Genomic DNA, 22,347 nt, shown 5'->3' with positions numbered 1-22,347 from the left:
TTTTGACACAAGAGGTCCCAGCCTCACCCTGGATACTTCAGAACCCAGAGCTAGAGGCAGCTGTTTTTCCAAGGACTCCTGGTTCCTCGAGGGACATGTTGGTGCCAAATCTCATCTACAAGGGGTGCAACTGCTTCCAGACCCTCAGTGGACAGAGCTAAGACATATATACACTTTTAAAAATGACTGATACTTTCAGTTCATGTATCTTATTATGCAGAGTTTTATGTAAGTTCTTTCATTTTTATGGTCATATCTTCTCTTAAGATGGAAGTTTGGTTCCTGGTTAACTTTAACAGTTTATTTTGCTTTATCTTACAATATACACAAACTAGATCCAAAGTAACACCAGTATTACTAACAAAAAATTAATGAGTGGTGTTCATAATTTTTTGCAGATCTTTGTTCTTAAACATACCCTGTTAAGGACATATAGTCATAATTCTGTGTTCAAAAGTTTCTCTTAACAATTATTTTCTCTGTTTAGCTACCAATTTGATACAAAGTTGATGTGTTTTCAATTTCAGAATGCCTTTATTTTTCTATCTTGGAACAAATAAATAATTTACATTTGTTCAAAAGTCAAACTTTCATTAAAAGGTATGTCCAAAGAAATCTTGCTTCCATCCCTGACTCCACCATGTTCACTCCTGCCTCCATAGGAACTCATTTTTATTAGTTTGTAGTTTATCCTTCTAGTATTTCTCTTTACAAAAAATAAGCAATTGTGGGTATGTGTATATTACTTCCTCTCAACTCTTACATAGAAAGTAGCATGCCCTACGGTGGTGTGTATTTTGCCTTTCTTCTTAAAAGTATGTTGGGATATAGTATTTCAATTTGTCAAACATGTCACTCATAATGCATACGGTACTACACACATACAAACATACACTGGGGGCATTTAATCTGAAATCTGTCATGATAATTATTAAGCTATGGGAAGATACTTCCTATGGACACCCATTTCAATACCCGCTATGTAAGGCAAACGTACATGACATATGTATGCTATGTACAACATACCAAAGCCTTGATTACTCAGGTGTACCTGAGGCATCTGGTGCTGTCAAGTAGCCACTGCCACCATACTCTTCCAAGGGCCTCATATTCCCACAATAAGCATCATTAGCATCAGACACATCTTATGCCAATTTTCAAAATCTGGTACCACATCAGAATCATGACTTCTAGTGTTACATTATTTCTAGAGAAAACAATATATCCACAATTCCCAAACTGATAGATTTCCCCTCAATATTAATACTTTTCTTATACAGAGTGATCTTTTTCCCTCAACACCGTTCATGCATGTAAAACCTTTATTTAGTTCCACTCCAGTATCAATTACCTGATGATCAGTAAGTTGTGACTCTGTAAATCCCTTTATACTTTTGTTGCATTCTTACTAATTTTAGACCTCTGGCTGATTCCTCTGAGACATATATTAGATTCATAGGTAGACACTAACATACAGGACATTCTCAGGGCTCTCTCTCCATGCAAGTTCTCTGATATTTAGTAATGTACCCAATATCCATTCCAGAGAGAGTCCACCAACTCCCACACCATGTGTGTCTTCTGATTCCAATTAAAGACTAAATCCCCACAGTAAGAGATCTCCACCTTATTACAGTCATAAGATTTCTTCCCATGGGTTCTCAAGTTCACAAAACTTGACTTCACGCATGAGGGTTTTCCACATTTCCCGCACCTTAGGGTATCTCTCTTGTGTGAATTACCTGATGTTTTGTGAGAGTCGACTTCTTGCAGAAGGACTTCCCACATTCGTTACATTCATAGGGCTTCTCCCCAGTATGTGTGCGCTGATGAACCGTGAGGGTCGACTTCATACAGAAGGATTTCCCACATCGCTTACATTCATAGGGCTTCTCCCCTGTGTGAGTTCTCTGGTGATTAATGAGGTTTGACTTCACATAAAAAGTTTTCCCACATTCCTTACATTCAAAAGGGTTCTTCCCTGTGTGAGTTCTCTGATGTACAGTGAGGTGGGATTTCATACAGAAAGATTTCTCACATTCATTGCATTTATATGGTTTCTCTTCTGTGTGAGTTCTCTGATGTATGGTTAAGGCTGACTTATAACAGAATGATTTCCCACATTTGTTACATTCATGGGGCTTCTCCCCAGTGTGTGTTCTCTGGTGTTCAATGAGGTGGGACTTCTGGAAGAAGGTTTTTTTACATTCCTTACATTCATAGGGTTTCTCCCCTGTGTGTGTGCGCTGATGTTTAGTGAGGTGTGACTTCTGGAAGAAGGTTTTCCCACATTCTTTACATTCATAAGGTTTTTCCCCTGTGTGTATTCTCTGGTGTTGACTGAGGGCTGACTTCATATAGAAGGATTTCCCACATTCATTACATTTATAGGGTTTCTCCCCTGTGTGAGTTCTCTGGTGTACGGTTAAAGTTGACTTATGGCGGAAGGTCTTCTGACATTCATTACATTCATAGGGTTTCTCTTCTGAATGTGTCCTCTGATGATCAGTGAGATTAGACTTCATAGAAAAGGCTTTCCCACATTCACTACATACATGGGGTTTCTTTCCTGTGTGATTTCTCTGGTGAATATTAAGAAGTGACTTCACATAGAATGATTTTTCACACTCATTACATTTAAAGGGTTTCTCTCCAGTGTGAGTTCTCTGGTGTATGATCAGGGTGGATTTCATATGGAAGGCCTTCCCACATTCATTACATTCATGTGGTTTCTCCCCTGTGTGAGTTTTCTGATGTTTAGTGAGGGCTGATTTTTTATAGAAGGACTTCTCACATTCATTGCATCCATAGGGTTTCTCCCCCGTGTGAGTTCTCTGATGTACTATTAGGATCGAACTCATAGAGAAGGCTTTGCCACACTCATTACATTCATAAGGTTTCAAACCAGTGTGAATTTTCTGATGTTTAGTAAGGTTTGACTTCACACAGAAGGTTTTCCCACATTCATTACAGTCATAGGGTTTTTTCCCAGTGTGAGATACTTGATGGATAATTAGGGCTGACTTATAGCAGAAGGATTTCCCACAATCAGTGCATTTATAGGGTTTCTCTTCTGTATGCTTCCCCTGATGTACATGCAGGGCTGACTTATAGTAGAAAGACTTCCCGCACTCATTACATCCATAGGGTCTCTCCCCTGTGTGTGTTCTCTGATGGTCAGCAAACTGTGACTTCTGTAAGAAAGTTTTTCCACACTCATTACATTTGAAAGGTTTCTCCCCTGTATGTGTTTTCTGATGTTTAGTTAAGTTCGATTTTACACAGAAGGATTTCCCACATTCCTTACATTCATATGGTTTCTCCCCTGTGTGAGTCCTCTGATGATGATTGAAGTTTGATTTTGCATAGAAAGATTTCCCACACTCAGTACATTGATAGGGCTTCTCTCCTGTGTGAATTCTCTGATGGACTTTGAGGGCTGAGCTATGACGAAAAGACTTCTTGCATTCATTACACACATAAAGCTTCCCTTCTGACCATGCCCTCTGTTGATCAGAAAGAGCTGACTGCACAGGGGCTTCACTGCATTCACTGGGTTTCTCTCCTGCATGAGATCTTGAAGGGTCTGTGGGTTGTGATTTCTGAAGGGTTTTTACAGATTTATTACTTCCACAGGGTTTCTCTCTTGTGTGTGTCTTCTGATGCTGAGTCAGTTGGGACTCCTGGTAAAAAGATTTCCTGCAGTAACTACATTCAAAGGTTTTCTCTCCTCTGTGAGTTTCAGAAGGTGGAGTGAGATGGGACTTATTCTCATTTTCATTAGATTCCAAATTAACTGTCTGATGTTTTAAGAGGGTTGACTTCAGGCACTCAGTGACCTCACAATGATTCTTACTTGTGTGAACTTCCTGAAGAACTTCCAGGGATGACTCATCACTGGTATTTCCCCCCAGTTCCTTATAATCACAGGATTTGTCTTCTGTTTGAGTCCTTGGAGGTGTAACGATGGCTGCCTTATTACGGGAGGTTTCTCTACATTCATCGCGTTCAAAAAGTGGTCCCAAAGTCTGAATTTTCTGTTGCTCAGTACGGTCCTTATTACAGCTTGGGGATTTCTCATCTTGGTTATATTCATCAGGTTTCTTTCCAGTGTGAGTGTCTCCTTGGTTATTATCAGAAAGCAACCTCCCACATGTATTAATTTCATGAGAGTTCTTACTTGAATAATTTTTATCACTAATAATTGATTCTGAAACATTTTTCAAACTTTTTCCACGTGAGTCATCCTGATGGGGTATTTCTCTGAAAACATTATCTTTCTTCTTAGTCAGTGACTTTTTGTTGATGAGTAAAACTCGCCACAAATGTTCATTTTGGTCTTCCTCACTCCTGTCTGTAAGGTCATAAGTTATAAGGTCATAAGTAAGAAAAATGAAGTGTACTTTAAAAATGTTAATACATTTCCTATGATTACTAAGACCAAGATAACTAAAATGTCTATCACCTTACTTAGTTAACAAAGGTAAATTGTGTGTGGTTACAAAGATCAACATCTACTGTCAACAACTTTCCACTGTGCTTACTGTACTATTAGCTATAGACCCTTTGCTGTGCATCACATCCCCAGAACTTGAAGTCATGTTTAAGACAAAAAAAAAAAAAAAAAAATCAAGCTGATCTCAGACATCTGTAATAGAATTCAGTGCTAAAAGCACTGGAGAAAGAATTACAAATCCTTAAGGACTAGAAGTAAATCTCAGTAATTTTATATGTAGACAAAATGGCACTCAGATGAAGTAACACCAGTGAGTCTGAGTATCCAAAAATGCAGGGAAATATTGTTTTTATGAATTCTTAAAGAAACTACTAGCAAATGAACTTCAGTCAAGAAATGGTAAAATGTAATACAGAATGTAGTACTGTTTTTGAAGACTGATTTGTTTAACAAACCTACCAGACTGGCTATCAAAATAGAATTAAAATATAAAGGACTTCAGATTTTAGAATTATTAGATGTTAAATTTTAAACTTCCTCCAAATCACTCCTCCCCAATCTCCCATCTCAGTAAACACCACCTACCCTCATTATCATGTTGTTCCGATTAAACCCTTGCAAACTCCCTCTCTCACAGGCCACGTCTGACTCAGCCGCAAATCCTCCTCTCTGCATGATGCAGGCCAACCTCCTCACCTGCACCAGCTTGTAACTCTAAGTCCCCATCATTTCTTATCTGAACCACTGCAAACATGTCTGCTCCGCTGAGAGCTGAAACCATCCACACCCACACAGCCTACTCACTATCTATGTTAACTTGATTAGTATTCTGTTTTCATAACAAGAATTTACTACTCCAGGAAACCTGCCCAGGAAACTAAAAGTTGCAAGTAAGTTTACTGTTCAGTTCAGAATCTTCCCCAAAAATCTTTTAAATTACTTGTTCAACTTTCCAGTAAATAATAAACTTATTCTCCAGGACTCTTCAATCCTTGTTGTGTCCATACATCCTAAACTATTAGGTTATGGTCCTTACTCAATAGTTCTCAAGCTCCTGTGTTACAAATATACCTGAAACCATGCCCTCAAATCCTATAAATAACCTGACTTTGTTCACTTTCCTCCAAGGTAGTATGAGACTGTCAGTGTGAGCAATCAATTCAAATCTGCCATATCAGCAGGTGATTCTGGTGGTCCTCTGGGGGGAGCCAGCTCTGTATCCTGTCTCTGCTTCTACCTTCATCAACTACCTTCATGCCCATCTCTGATTTTCTTTGGACGGTAGCCAGAGAAATTCTTTTAAAACATTCTTCTGTGGAAATCCATGAACAGTTGTCCGCCTCACCTAAAGCAAAATCAAAGTCCTTACCTTGCTCTGTAGGATATTAGAGGGCAAGATATAGGGGCTCTGGCTATGTCCCTGAAGTCATCTCCTATCAACGTTCCTCTCAAATGCATCCCTATAGCCATAATGGCCCACTGCTATTTCAGCAAACACCTGCCACAAGAGCATGGCCCAGCTATTCCTTCTGTCTGGAACCCCCAGAATCCTGCTTCCTGCTCTAATGCACACTCCATCAAAAATGCATTCTCTGACCACCTTTTAAAAGAGTACACCCCACTCTCTCTCCTTTTAGCCTGCTTTAATTCTCTTCAGGGGTCTTGTCACCATTTGATTAGTAAATTTTCTCATTTTCATCTATGTTATCCTACTAGCTTGTAAGCTCTAGGAGCTCAGGAACATTGTTATGTTCACTGGCATATCTCCAACACCAAGAATACAAGTGGCAAGTAGAAGGCAGAAAATGGCAGCACTGGTATTTGCAAGTAACAGTGTGGGGGCAATTTAGGTGATCGGGAGGCCTGTTAGCTTGCTGTTCAGCCACATCCGAAAGTCTGAGGGACCAAAACTGAACTACAGAGACACACACCAACCTCAAAACCAAGCCATCTGGGACCTGATTTCTGTGGGCTTCTTTCTTCCTCCACAAATACTAACTCACCTTGATCACCCTGGTCTGGGAATTCTCCCTCTGATGGCCACAGGTCTTCTCCTTGCTCCAGCCTGAAGATCACTTCTGGTTTGGTGAGGTGACACCCTGTGAGTGGGATATAGGGTAAAACTTGTGACAAGTGGCATGGATATCAGGGCCCCTGGGGGATGAGGAAGGTGCAGCTGCAGGAGCCACATGATAAAGGTGCTTGTTTGCACCTTTCATCAGGGAGGCAAGAACAATATTGTTTCTGTGCCAAATGGGAACATCTTTGACCCAAGAGATGTACACACAGTATCATTAAACACTCCAACAGCCCACAAATTCTGGCAGCTACAAAAGAAGAAAAGAAACACATGGTAACACCCCTCACCCACGGAGAGCAGGTGGTTGTAGTTCTCCAGCATCACGTCCCGGTACAGTGTCCTCTGTGTGCCTGTCAGTTGTAGCCACTCATCCCGGGTAAACTCCACAGTCACGTCCCTGAATGTCACGGATCCCTGACCAGCACGTTTCTGTTCAAGCCAAAGAGATCAATATTGGGTGACATGAAACAGACATAAGGGACATAAGTCTTAACATGTTTGAGAGTTTACCATAAAATAGTACAGCCAATTCTATACCTTCCCTTGTTTATACCCTGTAGGATAAAGTGATATGATGGGAAAACCCAGTATTAACTTAATTCAAACAAAAAAACTAAAGTTCCTTCTGTGTTTCTGAAATTGTCCTAGCCTTCCAAGATTAAGCTAAACCAATCCTGTTTTTTGAGACAGAGAGAGAGCACATGTGCACGCATGTGCAAGTGGAAAGAGGAGCAGAGGGCAAAGGAGAGAACCAGACTCTCCACTGAGCACAGAGCCTGACAGGGGGCTTGATCTCAGGCCCCTGAGATCATGACCTGAGCCAAAATCAGAAGTCAGATGCTCAAGTGACTGAGCCACCCAGGTGCCCCAGGAGCTTAAGTCTTAATAAGGAGACAAATCATATTTTGGAACATTTATCCTGTAATAAGGTATCATAAGAACTGTGCTAGAGTCATTTACAATTAGTATCAAATAATGGTAGAAAATACGGTTCTTTTGTGTTGTCAGGTTGGGCTTCAGAACATAGCAGGAGATTTTCACTGATGTGGCACCACTACATAAGCAGAGCCAAGGAGCCATGAGAAGCACTCAGAAGTGTGACAGGAGAATGGTATGTAGGACTGTAAGAAGATAAAGATCTGTACAGGTGTCCAAAGAGACATTACAGAACAAGTCTGGGTTTATTCCTATACTTTAATGACTCCAAAATAGTTCACCCCATCCTAGAGATAAGTTTTGGGTACCTCCAATTTATTTATTTATTTTTAAGATTTTATTTATTTATTCATGAGAGACACAGAGAAAAACAGAGAGGCACAGACACTGGCAGAGGGAGAAGCAGGCTCCATGCAGGGAGCCCGACGTGAGACTCAATCCCGGGGCCCCATGATCACACCCTGGGCTGAAGGCAGCACTAAACCACTGAGCCACCCAGGCTGCCCCAATTTACTTATTTCTTGATAGATAATATATACATTCTGCTAATTCACATAATAATGACAAGCTTAATTTATCTTTTTTTTCCCCCCTGGCTAAAAGTTAAGTATAGACAACCTACTGTTTCCTTTACAATGGAGCATCCTGGGCCCTCTGCAGGTGGCAGGGATGACACTGAAGATAATGAGGAGCCAGCGAGGACATGAAAGCAATCAGTGTTACAGCTCTCAAATCAACAACCTAATTTTATAACTTGAGGAATCAGAAAAAGAAGAAATTAAACCCAAACCCAGCCAAAGGAAAGAAATAATAAAAATAGAAATAAATAAAAATAAACAAAAAAGAAAAACAATGGATAAAATGAAAACAAAAGCCAATTTTTTGAAGAGATGAACAAAACAGACAAGCTTTTACTTAAATGGACTAAGGGAAACAAGAAGACTCAAATTACTAAAATCAGAAATGAAAATAAGGACATTTCTACCAGTTCTGTTGAAATAAAAAGGTTTATAAGAGAGTACTATGAACAACTGTATGCCAACAAACTGGATAACCAAGAGGAAATGGACAAAATCCTAGAAACATAAAACCCAGTCAAGACTAAGTCAGAAGGAAAATAGATTATCTGAATAGGTAACTGGTAAGGAGACTGGGTCAGCAACGGGGAATATCCCAACAAACACAAGTCCTAGACCTCACAGTTTCACTGTTTCATTTTACCAAAAATTTAAAGAGGAACTAATACCAACCCATCTCAAACGTTTCCAGAAAATTGAAGGGGACTGAACACTTCCTAACTCATTCTGTGAGGCCAGCATCACTCTGATACCAAAGCCAGGAAAAGACCGCAAGAAACCTACAGACCATTATCCCTTATGAACACTGAAGCAAAAATCCTCAACAAATACCAGCAAAGCAAATTCAAAAGCATATAAAAAGGACTACATTCCATGACCAAGTGTGGTTTATTCCTGGAATGTGAGGATGGTTCAAAATATGAAAATCAAAAAAAAATATGAAAATCAATCAACACAATATACCATACAGTAACAGAATGAAGGGGAAAAAACACAGTAATCTCAACTGATGCAGAAGAAGCATCTGAGAAAATCCAACACCCACCTTCATTATAAAAAGACTCAAGAGGGGATCCCTGGGTGGCGCAGCGGTTTAGCGCCTGCCTTTGACCCAGGGCGCGATCCTGGAGACCCAAGATCGAATCCCACGTCGGGCTCCCAGTGCATGGAGCCTACTTCTCCCTCTGCCTATGTCTCTGCCTCTCTCTCTCTCTCTCTCTCTCTATCATAAATAAAAATTAAAAAAAAAAAAAAAGACTCAAGAGGGCAGCCCGGGTGGCTCAGCGGTTTAGTGCCGCCGTCAGTCCAGGGTGTGATCCTGGAGACCTGGGATCGAGTTCCACGTCAAGCTTCCTGCATGGAGCCTGCTTCTCCCTCTGCCTGTGTCTCTGCCTCTCTGCCTCTCTGCCTCTCTCTCTCTCTGTCATAAATAAATAAATAAATAAATAAATAAATAAATAAATAAATAAATAAATAAATAAAAATATTAAAAAAAAAAAAGACTCAAGAAAGTAGGAACCCACCGAACATAATGAAAGTAGTACATGAAAAGTTCACAGCAAACACTTACTGGTGGAAGCACAGTTTTTCCTCTAACATTAGGAACAAGACAAGGATGCCCACCTGCACCACTTCTATTCAATCTAGTACTGGAAATTTTAGACAAAGCAATTATGTAAAAAAAAAAAAAAAAAAAGGTGGGGGAAACAAAGAAAAGAAAAGAAAGGTAACATTCAAATTGGAAAGAAAGGGGGATCCCTGGGTGGCTCAGCAGTTTGGCGCCTGCCTTTGGCCCAGGGCGCGATCCTGGAGACCCGGGATCGAATCCCATGTCGGGCTCCTGGTGCATGGAGCCTGCTTCTCCCTCTGCCTATGTCTCTGCCTCTCTCTGTCTCTCTCTCTCTGTGACTATCATAAATAAATAAAAATTAAAAAAAAAACAAATTGGAAAGAAAGAAGTAAAATTGTATCTACTTGCAAATGGTATGATCTTATATGTAGAAAATCCTAAAGAGTACACACACACACACACACACACACACACAAACTACTAGAGCTAATAAGTGAATTCAGCAAAGTAGTGGGAAGCATACAAATCACCACACAGGAAGCAGCTGCATTTCTGTACACTAACAACAATTTGAAAAGGAAATTATAAAAACAATCTCATTTACAAGAGCATCAAAGAGAATAAAATACTTAGGAATTAACAAAGGAGGTGAAAAATTGTACAATGAAAGCCACAGAACACTGCTTAGAGAAATCAGAGACATAGCTAAGTGGGAACACAACCCATATTCATGGATTGGAGAACCTAATATTGTGAAGATGTCAATACTATCCAAAGCCATCTACAGAATCGATGAAATCCTTATCAAAATCCCAGTGATTTTGTTTACAAAAATAGAAAAACTCATTGTAAAATTCACATGGAATCTCAAGAGACCCCAAATACCAAAACCAATCTTGAAAAAGAAATGGAGGACTCACACTCCTGATTACAAAACTCACTACAAAGCTACAGAAATGAAAACAGTGTGGCACAGGTACACAAATAGATAAACCAATGGATAGAGAGCCCAGAATTAAACCCTCACATATGTGGTCAGATAATTTAAAAAAAAAAAAAGATTTTATTTATTTATTCATGAGAGGCACACACAGGGAGAGGCAGAGACACAAGCAGAGGGAGAAGCAGGCTCCATGCAGGGAGGCCGATGTGGGACTCCATCCTGGAACTCCAGGATCACGCCCTGGGCCGAAGGCAGGCACTAAACCTCTGAGCCACCCAGGTGTCCCAATTTTTTATAAGCGTGCCAAGACCATTCAATGGGTAAATGACAGCATTTTCAACAAATGGTGCTAGACATATTGGGTATCCACAGGCAAAGCTTCATTCGAAGCTGGACTCCTACATAACACCACATACAAAAATTAACTTAAAGTAGATAAAGACTTAAATGTACTATTTAAAACTGTAAAATTCTTAGAAAAAAACATAAGGCAAAATCTCTATGACACTAGATCTGGCTATAATTTCTTGGATATGATGCATAGGAAACAAAAGAAAAAAGACAAATTGTGGACTTTCTGAAAATTAAGACTTTTGTGCATCAAAAGACACTATTAACAGAGTAAAATGCAACCCACAGAATGGGACAAAATATTTGCAAATTATATATCTGATAAGGCATTAGCTCCCAGAATACATAGAAGACTCCTTTAAAAAAACACCACTACCACAAAAACGGCAAACATCCAATTCAAAAATAGGCAAAGGGACACTTGGGTGGCTCAGTGGTTGAGCGGGTGGCTCAGTGGTTGAGCATCTGCCTTTGACTCAGGGCGTGATCCTGGGGTCCTGGGATTCAGTCCCACATCAGGCTCCCTGATGATCCTCATCAGTAAGGGAGCCTCCTTCCCCCTCTGCCTATGTCTCTGTCTCTCTCTGTGTCTCTCTCATGAATGAATACATACAAACTTGTTTTGTTTTGTTTTTAAAAAGGGCCAAATATTTGATCAGACATTTTTCCAAAGATACACAAATGGCCAATAAGCACATGAAAATATGTTCGACATCACTGGTAATTAGGGAAATGCAAATTAAAACTACAATGAAATACCACCTCACACCCATTAGGATGGCTACTATAAAACACACACAAACATGCACTCACAAAAAACAAGCGCTGGAGAGAATGTGGAGAAATTGAATCCCTTGCACACTGTTGTTGGGGATGTGGAATGGTACAGCCCTCTATGGAAGGGCATGGTAGTTCTGCAAAAAGTGAAAAACAGAATTACCATGTGACCCAGTAATTCTACTTCTAGGTATATACCCAAAAGAAGTGAAAGCAGGGTCTTGAAGAAATATTTACACCTGTAATTATAGCAGCATTATTCACAATAGCTAAATGTGGAAGCCACCTAAGTGATCATCGACAGATGAATGAATAAACAAATGTGGTATATACATAAAAGAGTTTTATTCAGCCATAGAAAGGAGGGATGTTCTGATACATGCTACACTATAGATGAACCTTCAAGATATCATGTTAAGTGAAATAAGCCAGCCACAAAAGGAAAGATACTGTATGACATAACTTACATTAAAAAATGTCATAGAGACAGAATAGAATGGTGGTTGCTAGGGACAAGAGGAAGGGAGGAATAAAAAGTTATTGTTCAATGGGCACAGAGCTTTAGTTTTATAAGATTAAAAGAGTTATGGGAATGGATGCGGTGATGGTTACACATTATAAATGTATTAATACCACTAAACTGTACTCTTAAAAATAATTAAAATGGAAAAAAGTTTTTAAAAAAATAAAACAAATAAAATGGTAAATTTTATACACTACAATTTAAAGATTTTTTTTTTAATTTATTTATGATAGTCACAGAGAGAGAGAGAGAGGCAGAGACATAGGCAGAGGGAGAAGCAGGCTCCATGCACTGGGAGCCCGATGTGGGATTCGATCCCGGGTCTCCAGGATCGCGCCCTGGGCCAAAGGCAGGCGCCAAACCGCTGCGCCACCCAGGGATCCCTATACACTACAATTTAAAAAACTGGGAAAAAACTGCATTAAAGGTAAGAAGGAACCCCTATCAAATGTACATGGAGAGATAGACCATGCTATACTAATCAAAAAAAAGCAGGAAGGACTATAATATCTTCAGATAGAGCAGACTTCAAAGTGAGAGATGCTATCAAGGATAAAGAGAAGCTTTCATAATGATTAAAAGGGTCAATTCTCCAGGAAAAGGTAAAAACTTTTTAATGAGTTTAACGGGTTTAACTCTTTAACGTGCCTAACAAAGTGTCAAATAGATGAGGCAAAAACTCAAAGAACTACAAGGAAAAAGAGAGGAATTCACTGTTATAGTTGGTATACTTCACTGGTGAATGGGTTCACTTTGGTGAACTCCAAAGGCATGATCCACAGAAGAACTGATAAGTGGGACTTCATTAAAATTAAAACTTTCTGCTTTGTGAAAGATACTGTCAAGAGAATGCAAAGACAAGCCACAGACTGAGAGAAAATATTTGCAATAAACATATCTGATAAAGAACTTATCCAAAATATACAAAGAACCCTAAAACTTGACAGTAAGAGGGGCCTCTGGCTGGCTCAGTCAGAAGAACATGCAACTCCTGAGCTCATGGCATAGAGATTACTTATAAACAAACTCTAAAAAGCACCCTCAACACTGAGAAAACAAATAACTCAAGATCTTAAGGTACACTTCACCAAAGACACATAGATGGCAAATTAGCATATGACAAGGTACTCCACATCGTATGTCATTAGGGAAATGTAAATTAAAGCAAAATACCACTACACGTTTATTAGGATGAAGCCCTAAATGCAGAACACTGATAACACCAAATGCTGGTCAGGATGCAACAGGAACTCTCATTCAATACTGGTAGGAATGCAAAACGGTACAGCCAGTGTGGAAGCCAGTTTGATGGTTTCTTACAAAACTAAACGAAGTCTTACCATAGAATCCAGCAATCACACTCCTTGGTATTTACCCAATAAAGTTAAAAAACTTGTGTCCTCACAAAAACCTGCCAAAACCTGCACATGGACGTTTATTTCAGCTTTATTTACAACTGCCAATACTTCAAAGCAACTAAGATGTCTTTCAGTAAGTGAGTGGATAAATACACTGGGGTCCATCCAGATTGTGGAACATTATTCAGTGCTAAAATGAAATGAGCAGGCAGCCCGGGTGACTCGGGTTTAGCGCCGCCTTCAGCCTGGGGCGTGATCCTGGAGTCCCGGGAACGAGTCCCACGTCAGGCTTCCTGCATGGAGCCTGCTTCTCTCTCTGCATCTCTCATGAATAAATAAATAAAATCTTTATTTTAAAAATAATAAATAAAAATAAATAAAATAAAATAAGCTATCAAGCTACGAAAAGACATGGAGGAATCATAAATGCATACAGTTAAGTAAAAGAAGCTCATCTAAAAAGGCTACATAAAAAAAATAAAAATAAAAAGGCTACATACTATATGATTCCAACTATGTGACATGGAAAAGGCAAAACTATGAAGACAATACAAATATCAGTGGTTCCCAGGGGGAGGGAGAAGGGAGGGATTAAGGAGGTAAAGCACAAAGGATTTCTAAGCATAGTGAAAACACACTTGACCCCTAAACAATAGGGTTTAAACTGCATGAGTCCACTTATACTCAAGATTTTTAAATACAGTACTATAAATATATTTTCTCTTCCTTAGGATTTTAATGACATTTTCTTTTTCTCTAGCTTACGTTATCTGCAAGGCTTCTAGCCAATAGTAGGCTATTAGTAATTAAGTTTTGGGGGAGTCAAAGTTATATATAAATCTTAGAGCAAGGAATTGGTGCCCCTGTACTCTGTATGATACTGTAATGGTGGATACATGTTATACATTTGTCAAAAATTTACAGAGTGAACACCAAGTGTAAACCCTAACATAAACTATGGACTCTGGGTGATTATATGTCAGGATAGGTTTATCAATTATAACAAATGTACCATTCTGCTGGGAGGAGGTTGATAATAGGGAAGAGTGTGGTTGGAGGGGGGTGGCTGGGGTACATGAGAGATCTCTGTACCTTCTGCTCAATTTTGCTATAAACCTAACGTTGCTCTAACAAAAAACAAGTTCTTAAATAGCAACAACAACAACACTCCACCCTGCATGATCTGAGACAGCATTCAGAGAAGGGAAAGGAAACCCCAGTTCTCCCAGATGGCCCTGCTGGGTGTTCAGGCAGGATGGTTTACCCAGTAAGAGCAGAGTTTGGTTCCCAAAGAAGACAAAGCCTACCGATTGTCTAGTCGCCACAAATATGTGTCAAGCACCTACAAGGGGTGAGGCACAGGGTGAGGAAATTAAAGTATAAAGATGAACACGATGTGCATCTGGACTTTGAAGGGACAAGTCATTTCTGCACAATGGACAAATACAGTTACAGGGACAGCATGGAGTATTATGGAAACACAGAGGAGAAAGGCAATTAATCTAGAGGCAGACAAAGAGAGAGGAGAAGGTTTCCTGGCTCCCCCCAGTGGAGCTCTGAGACTCCGAAAAGGAAATGCAGTAAGGGTCAAAGTCAGCCAGCAGAGCAGGAAAGTGAAAAAAATGCACAGGCAGGTAGTAACCCCACGTGTTTAGGGAGCCATGTCAGAATTGGAATCACCAAAGAGTAACACGACAGGTTTACTTTTAAAATGCCACCTTCTTCACTGAACTATGAATTCCATTAGAAAAGCACCAGGTTTCTACATCATTTCGAGTGGAGTCTGTGGCACACAATTCAGTGTCTGGTACATTGAACAAATGCCCAGTAAGCCAATGTTGAATAAGATGTAAAGAGTATCCAAACCAAAAAAACATTTTTTCAATTAGCAATAATCGCGCCTCGGATAAACCTCATTGGCTACGATACTGCCACTGCGCAAAGCTCAAAAAAACATTTTTTAATAAAACAGGGGAATAGGAAGTGGTCACACTCTCGACAGCCTTAATTTTATATAGAACTTAGCCTTGGCCCTACAGGTGGTAGGAAGCTACTCAAGGGTCTCCATATTACAATGGCATAATCTGAATAGCATTTCATATTAAAGATTTATTTATTTTTAGAGAGAGAGAAAGAACATGCATCTGGGTGTGGCATAAGGGGCAGAGGAACAGAATCTTCAACCAGACTTCCCACCAAGCAATGCAGAGCTTGATGCAGAGCTTAATCCTACAACCCATGAGATCATGACCTGAGCTGAAATCAAGAGCCGGACCCTCAACTGAGTCACCTCAGGTGCCCCTGAATAACATTTCAGAATAATTATTCAGGAGGACAGACCTAACCTGGGGGAGAAAGAAGCAAGGAGCTGTTCTAACAGTCCAGGGGAGAGAAAATTAAGCTCTGATAAGGGAGGAGGAATTCTGTAGGAAGAACAGGTTTAAGAACTGCTGACATCTTAAAAGTAGTAAAGCTGAGTTACACACAGGATATGGCTAAGGAAGGGAAGGCTGGGATGAATCCCATTCTGGTGCTTCCTTAACTGTGTCCCACAGATGGACCATCATCCAACAGCAAGGGAGGAAGCAGTAAATAACCATTTTAATTTTGGAACTGCAGAAACAAAGGTGCCTCTAGTCACCCGCACATAGAAGGACAAGATGTAAGAGAAGAGCCCAGGCTATAATAATAACATTTGGTACTACCACCACGGAGTGTATAAAATAGAAAGGACTGGCAGGCTTACAGGAGAGAGTGAAGGATGGAAATTTGGGGATAAGCCACGAGAATGGGAAAAAGAGGAGGAAGATGCCATGAGGGAGACAAATCAGAGAAAAAAAGCCAGAAGAACAATGTCACAAAATACCAGAGAAAGAGGCCTTTGTAGAAGGTCAAAGTGGGTTAACTGCCACATGCAGCCAAATGTTCTGGTAAAGTAAGGTCTGGAAAACATCCATTGGCGTCCACTGTAAAGACATTACTGCCAAGCTTTATCAGGACACATTTAGGCAAGTAGTAGGGAAGTGAGGTTTCATCCAGGGGATTAAAATGTGAACAGATAAATAGATACTCAGCACTAAGGGCCAAAAGATGGAAACAATCCCAAGTGTCCATTAACACATGCATGGGGGCACCTGGGTGGCTCAGAGGTTGAGCCTCTGCCTTTGGCTTAGGTCCTGATCCCTGGGATCAAGTCCTACATCAGGCTCCCTATGGGGAGTCTGCATCTCCCTCTGCCTATGTCTCTGCCTCTCTCTGTCTCTCATGAATAAATAAATAAAATCTTTAAAAAAAAACCCACATGAATGGATGAACAAAAGGTCATGCATCTGTACAATGTATCTGAACAATATTCAGACACTGAAAGGAAAGAAGTTCTGATATATGCTACAACATGGATGAACCCTGAAAAATATTAAGTGTAAGATGCCAGACACAAAAGGACAAAGATTGTGTAATTCCACTTATACAAAATATCTAGAATATGGAAATTCATAGAGTCAGAAAGTAGATTTGGTTACCAGTGACTAGGGGGGCTAGGAGTTACTGATTAAGTATTACAGAGATTAAAAAAAAAAAAAAGTATTACAGAGATTTGTCTGGGGCTATGAAAGTAGATGTGACAGATGTGCAACATAATGTAATTCATGCCACCAAACTGTATGCTTATGGTTAAATGGTTAAAATGGTGAGATCTGGGAACCCTGGGTGGCCCAGCAGTTTAGTGCCTGCCTTTGGCCCAGGGCGCGATCCTGGAGACCTGGGATCGAATCCCACATCGGGCTCCCGGTGCATGGAGCCTGCTTCTCCCTCTGCCTGTGTCTCTGCCTCTCTCTCTCTCTGTGTGTGACTATCATAAATAAATAAAAATTTAAAAAAAATTTTAAAGTAAAATAAAATAAAATGGTGAATTCTGTTATATATATTTTATCATAATAAAAGAAATGCGGGGGCACCTGGGTGGCTCAGTCAGTTAAGCGTCTGCCTTCAGCTCAGATCATGATCTCAGGGTCCTGGGATCCAGCCTCATGTTGTGCTCCCTGCTCAGTGAGGAGCCTGCTTCTCCCTCCCCCGCCAAGTAAATAAATAAAATCTTTTTTAAAAAGTAAAAGAAATGTGAATGGATAGTGCATAAGCATTTACCAAACACTCTAAGTTTGAACAACCTGCTTTCCAACTCTTTAAGGAGTTAAGAAAAAGCCATCCATTTCTTTCATGCCTCCAGACAGCCTTAGGGTTTTGTCACCAGATCAGAGCGGATGTTCAGAAAGCTCTCCAGAGCCCAGAAGCACTTTGGTCCTAATAAAACCTGAGTTCTGACCTCTACTTCCAGTAAAGAAGGACTACAGGCAGCAGGGGGTCACCATAAGGTTCTTACTACCTGAAGAGCTTCAAAGACATTTTTTTCCAGACTCTAGAGTCACTAAGTCTTTCTGTCCCAGGAGTAACTGGCTGGTTCCTCTTTGTGGTCACTAAAAATCCTGCGTAGGTCAGGAAACTCAAAGGACAAACCTTTGATGACTGTGAGGTCACATGACTTACAGCCACCACTACAGGCTACACAGGTACCACTCACTCTTCATTTACCCAGAATTAGCTTTTTATCTATTTCTACTTTTCTACTTTAAGATATGAACACACTTACAAGAATCACAAAATCTCCTGGAAAATGAAACAGGGAATGAAGGAAAGAAACAACTCACCTGGGATTTGTTCATTTTCTGTTGTTGAAAGAATGTCAAAACCTGGGAAGGCATACCTATAAGACAAGTAAAAAGCAACAGGATAATGAGAGCTGGCTGGCCCTGCAGCACCTTGATTCTTGTACAAACTTCTACACACCAGCTGGGTAATCTCCAATCCTGGAGAAGACAAGGAAGGTAACATCTGTCCCTTTGTGACTTCTTAAACCTGCAATATTTCCTACTGCTTAGCTATGTCCCTCTCCCACTAACACAGAAATGTTTAAAACAAGACTTTTTTAAAGATTTTATTTGTTTGAGAGAGAGAGCTTGAGGGGTGGGGGGTGGGGGGGCAGCCGTGAGCAGAGAGGGACAAGCAGACTCTGCACTGAGTGCAGAGCCCAACAAGAGACTTGATCCTATGACCCCAAGATCATGACCTGAGCAGAAATCAAGAGTCAACCGAGTCACCCAGGTGCCCCTAAAAACAGAACTATTAAGCAAATACCTGCAGGTCAAAATAAGAAATACAATGTCTTCATTAAAACTGATCTTGCAGGGTGCGCCTGGGTGGCTCAGTTGGCTGAGCCATCGACTCTGGGTCCAGCCAGGGTTGTAGGATTGAGCCCCACCACAGGCTCAGCCTGGAGCCTGCTTGGGGTTCTCCTGCTTCCTCTCCCTCTGCATCTCTCCTACTTGCACATGTTCTCTCTTTCTAAATAATTTAAAAAACAAAATAAAACAACTGATGTTGCAGGGGAAAACAAACCTTAAAGGCTATTTTGTGTATCTGATTTACTGACAATAATATTCACCCCTTGAGTCCAAGAATCCTCAAAGCTTTGGAAAAAGGGATAGGTACCTTAAACATAAGTCTTTAAAAAAAAAAAACTGTTTCTCAAAAGATCCTTTTTTAAAGATCTTATTTATTTATTCATTAGAGACATAAAGAGACAGAGACACAGGCAGAGAGAGAAGCAGTCTCCATGTGGGGAGGTGGATGCAGGACTTGATCCCGGGACTCTGGGCAGACCTCAAAGGATCTTTTAAGAGAAAACTTATTTTGGGCAGCCCCAGTGGTCCAGCCGTTTAGTGCCGCCTGCAGCCCAGGGCGTGATCCTGGAGACCCGGGATCCAGTCCCACGTCAGACTCTCTGGATGGAGCCTGCTTCTCCCTCTGCCTGTGTCTCTGCCTCTCTCTCTCTCTCTCTCTCTCTCTCTGTCTCTCTATGAATAAATAAATAAAAATCTTTAAAAAAGAGGAAACTTATTTTGATGTGATTGTGTGGACAGCACCAAGCCAGGGGTCAGGGACTTCGGCTTCTATTCAAATCTTAGGAATCTTACACGAGTCATTTCCCCTTTCAGGTTCTTTTCCCCTTTTCTGTCAAATGAGACAAAACCAGAAAACCTGGCAAACTCTCCGTGAACTATGACACCTGACCCTGTAAGATCAGGGAGGCACAAGAACACATCTCCAGATGCCTGACCTGGTGACTAGTCGCTGTCAGAGAGCTGCCCACCTTCTGGAAAGAATCAGTGGAGAATGAAAGGAGGAAAGAGTGCCTTCGGGATGGGGCGGAAATAAAAGCTTCCCAGCTGTAGAGCCAAGGAGGTGACATCTGTCACACAGCGGGTCCCCTGCCAGCACCTGGCCCCGGCTCCCTTCTCCCAACTGCAGAGTGACTCACAGCTTCTGGATGTGGTGAAGCCACCCGAGCCGTGGCGTGCCCCCTAGGCTCGCTCTTTCTGCCTCTCTTCTGCAACTCCGAAGAGGGTGGGTTCTCCCGGTGAGATTCCTGTTCCTGAAGCCAGGCTCTTCTTGCCTCAGTGGAGCTGCTTTGTTCCGGGAGAGCCGAGGGGACAAACCCCCTCCAGCTGGAGCCTTCATCGGGGGCCCCAGACCCGCCTCCCTGAGGACACACGGCTGCTCTCAAGGAACCCAAAGCAGGGGCCCGAGGACAAAGGCGGGCTGGCCGCCCAGAAGCGCGCTCAGCCCCCGGACAGCGCAGAGGCGGGTCCCCCGCGCCTGGGGAGGGGGGGGCGGTACACGGCGGAGCGGCCCCGCGGCTCCCGCGCGCCCAGTCGTGCACCAACCCAGGGAAACCCTAAGGAGCCCCAGGAGTCACACGCGCATTTCGGTCACGCGTGCGGGGCCTCGGTGCCGGGCTCTGACGGGTGTAGCGCATGCACGGCACGGCACCGGGTCCCGGTCCTACCTCGGCGACCCCCCCGCCGGGGGCGGCCGGCGCGCGGTCCTCCGGGCCGCAGTCGGGCCCCCTCGGCACCTACGAGGATGGAGACTCCCGCGGCGAGCGCAGCCTCCCTTCCTGCGCGTGCGCTCGGGCCCCCCCGAGGCGCCCTTATTCCGGGTGGATACTGCCCCCGCCGGGAGGGGGCGACCGCAGCGGGCTGGGGTCTGCTGCCCCCCTTCCCACGCCCCGCGCCGCAGCCCCAGGCCGCCAGCGCGGACCTCGGCCAGGTCCTCTGGGACACACTGCCCGCCCTCGCGCGACCGCACCCGCACCCGCACCCGCACCGCCCCTGGGCAGGCCCCAGCCCCCCAGCACGCCCCGCGGCGGAGAGAAGCGCGCCTGCGCACTGAGCCCGACGCCCGCCGGCCTGGCGCGCAGGGAGCCCGGCGGGAGGCCCCGCCCACACGAGGGGCGGGGCCTGCGCGCACCCGCCCCGCCCCCACACCGCCCCACGTCCACCCCTCGCCCCTCCCGAGCTTCACCGCGACTCCCACCGCACTCTGCCCCCAAATGAGCCCACTCTCACCCCGCCCGCCCCCTTGTCACCACTCTTACCCCACCCCACCTCCCACATCACCCTTCTCCTACTTTCCCCGCTCCTCCCCAACTTCGCCCTGACTCCAACCCCACTCCGTTCCCACATCACCTGGACTCCTACCCAACTAAGACCCCACTTAGTTACCCCAGTCCCACCGCGCCCCACCCCCATGTCATCCCACTCCCACCCCACCCCACCCCACATCACCCTACTCGCACCTCGCCCTGCCTGCATGTCACCTCGATCCCATCCCGCCCTGCCCCCACATCACCCCACTCCCACCCCTCCACGCTTCCACATCACCTCGAGTCTCCCAAGTCTCCCCAACCCCAGCTCTGCCACCTCTCCTGCCAGGTGGTGAGGGGCCTCCCCAAAGCTGCCAAACAAGGCAGACACACTCGGGAATATAGATTTTTGAAAATCTATATTTTCAAAAATTTTGAAAATTTTTGACCAAAGTAGCCCTTGTTGGGCAGCCCGGGTGGCTCAGCGGTTCGGCGCCTGCCTTCAGCCCAAGGTGTGATCTTGGGAGTCCCGGGATCGAGTCCCGCGTCAGGCTCCCGGCACGTCAGGCTCCTGGCTTCTCCCTCTGCCTGTGTCTCTGCCTCTCTCTCTCTGTCTCATGAATAAATAAATAAAATCTTAAAAAAAAAAAATAGCCCTTGCAATCAGTTGCCCAGCCAAGCAATTTTTAAAGATGTGAATGAAAATGAAATAAAGGCAAATAAACTTCTAAGACATAATACACAAAAACTGAAGTTTTAAGTCAAAATACACAGACACTAAAAACGAAAGTATCTCCCACTTTTTCCCAGAGATGACTATCCTGAACGGGTAGTAGTGCATCCTTCTGACAGTTTTACCATAAAGAAAAAATAAAAAGGGCTCATGAGGAGCCAGAGAACAGGTGGAGGGCACTGTAACGCTGATGAAGGGGACTTTGAGATTGGTAGGAGAATAAAGTATGTAATACATGGTTAGTTCAAACAGTGACCACGCTCAAATACAATTAAGGTTAAGTCCCTAGCTCACACATCAGAGTATGTTTCACCTGGATTCAAGGTTTTAAAATTCAAAAGCAAATTCTTTTCTCTTTTAAGGTTTATTTATTTATGATAGACAGAGAGAGAGAGAGAGGCCAGGAGGAGGGAGAAGCAGGCTCCATGCAGGGAGCCCAACGTGGGACTTGATCCCGGGACTCCAGGATCGCGCTCTGCGCTAAAGGCAGGCGCTAAACCGCTGAGCCACCCAGGGATCCCCTCAAAGGCAAATTCTTTTTTTTTTTTTTTTTCAAAGGCAA

The 22,347-nt window shown here is 42.8% G+C and overlaps 2 protein-coding genes and 1 pseudogene across 15 annotated transcripts in view; 1 reads left to right on the top strand and 2 right to left on the bottom strand.

The window, feature by feature from the left end:
* ZNF12 (zinc finger protein 12) overlaps positions 1 to 20,271 on the top strand; it is a 43,361-nt gene extending 23,090 nt beyond the window's left edge. For 2 of the 14 annotated variants that reach the window (XR_005360619.1, XR_005360618.1), the window contains exons 4-6: positions 7,545 to 7,647; positions 18,202 to 18,452; positions 19,623 to 20,271. Coding sequence is in view for 10 of the 14 variants with exons in the window: in XM_038539502.1 (XP_038395430.1) it covers positions 8,076 to 8,179 (104 nt within the window). In the remaining 4 variants the exon portion in view is untranslated. Of the gene's footprint in view, positions 1 to 7,544; positions 7,654 to 8,075; positions 9,238 to 18,201; positions 18,453 to 19,622 lie in introns of those variants that run through there. The other 12 variants (XM_038539509.1, XM_038539506.1, XM_038539510.1 and 9 more) reach the window with 8 other exon arrangements.
* On the bottom strand, positions 1,577 to 20,729 carry LOC479758 (zinc finger protein 33B-like). Its single transcript, XM_038539498.1, has 5 exons — positions 19,946 to 20,729; positions 18,276 to 18,331; positions 6,824 to 6,965; positions 6,460 to 6,555; positions 1,577 to 4,354 (listed from the first exon to the last, which is right to left on the bottom strand). Exons 2-5 carry the CDS (start codon positions 18,327 to 18,329, stop codon positions 1,716 to 1,718), a joined length of 2,931 nt encoding a protein of 976 aa, XP_038395426.1. The 5' UTR covers positions 18,330 to 18,331; positions 19,946 to 20,729; the 3' UTR covers positions 1,577 to 1,715.
* On the bottom strand, positions 15,361 to 15,518 carry LOC119876400 (annotated as a pseudogene).
* Positions 20,730 to 22,347: the final 1,618 nt, after the last annotated feature.

The sequence above is a fragment of the Canis lupus genome, chromosome 6, assembly GCF_011100685.1.
Source record: "Canis lupus familiaris isolate Mischka breed German Shepherd chromosome 6, alternate assembly UU_Cfam_GSD_1.0, whole genome shotgun sequence".
In the NCBI taxonomy this organism is placed as follows: domain Eukaryota; kingdom Metazoa; phylum Chordata; class Mammalia; order Carnivora; family Canidae; genus Canis; species Canis lupus.
This window is presented reverse-complemented; position numbering and strand designations above follow the sequence as displayed.

Bases quoted from the DNA above. Each gene is read 5' to 3' on its own strand.
- LOC479758 (XM_038539498.1), bottom strand. From the start codon at position 18,329: ATGCCTTCCCAGGTTTTGACATTCTTTCAACAACAGAAAATGAACAAA. The intron at 6,966-18,275 runs GTGAGTTGTTTC...TGGCTTGAACAG, and splicing joins AGAAAATGAACAAATCCCAG to AAACGTGCTGGTCAGGGATC. The intron at 6,556-6,823 runs GTGAGGGGTGTT...TCCCACTCACAG, and splicing joins CAACCACCTGCTCTCCGTGG to GGTGTCACCTCACCAAACCA.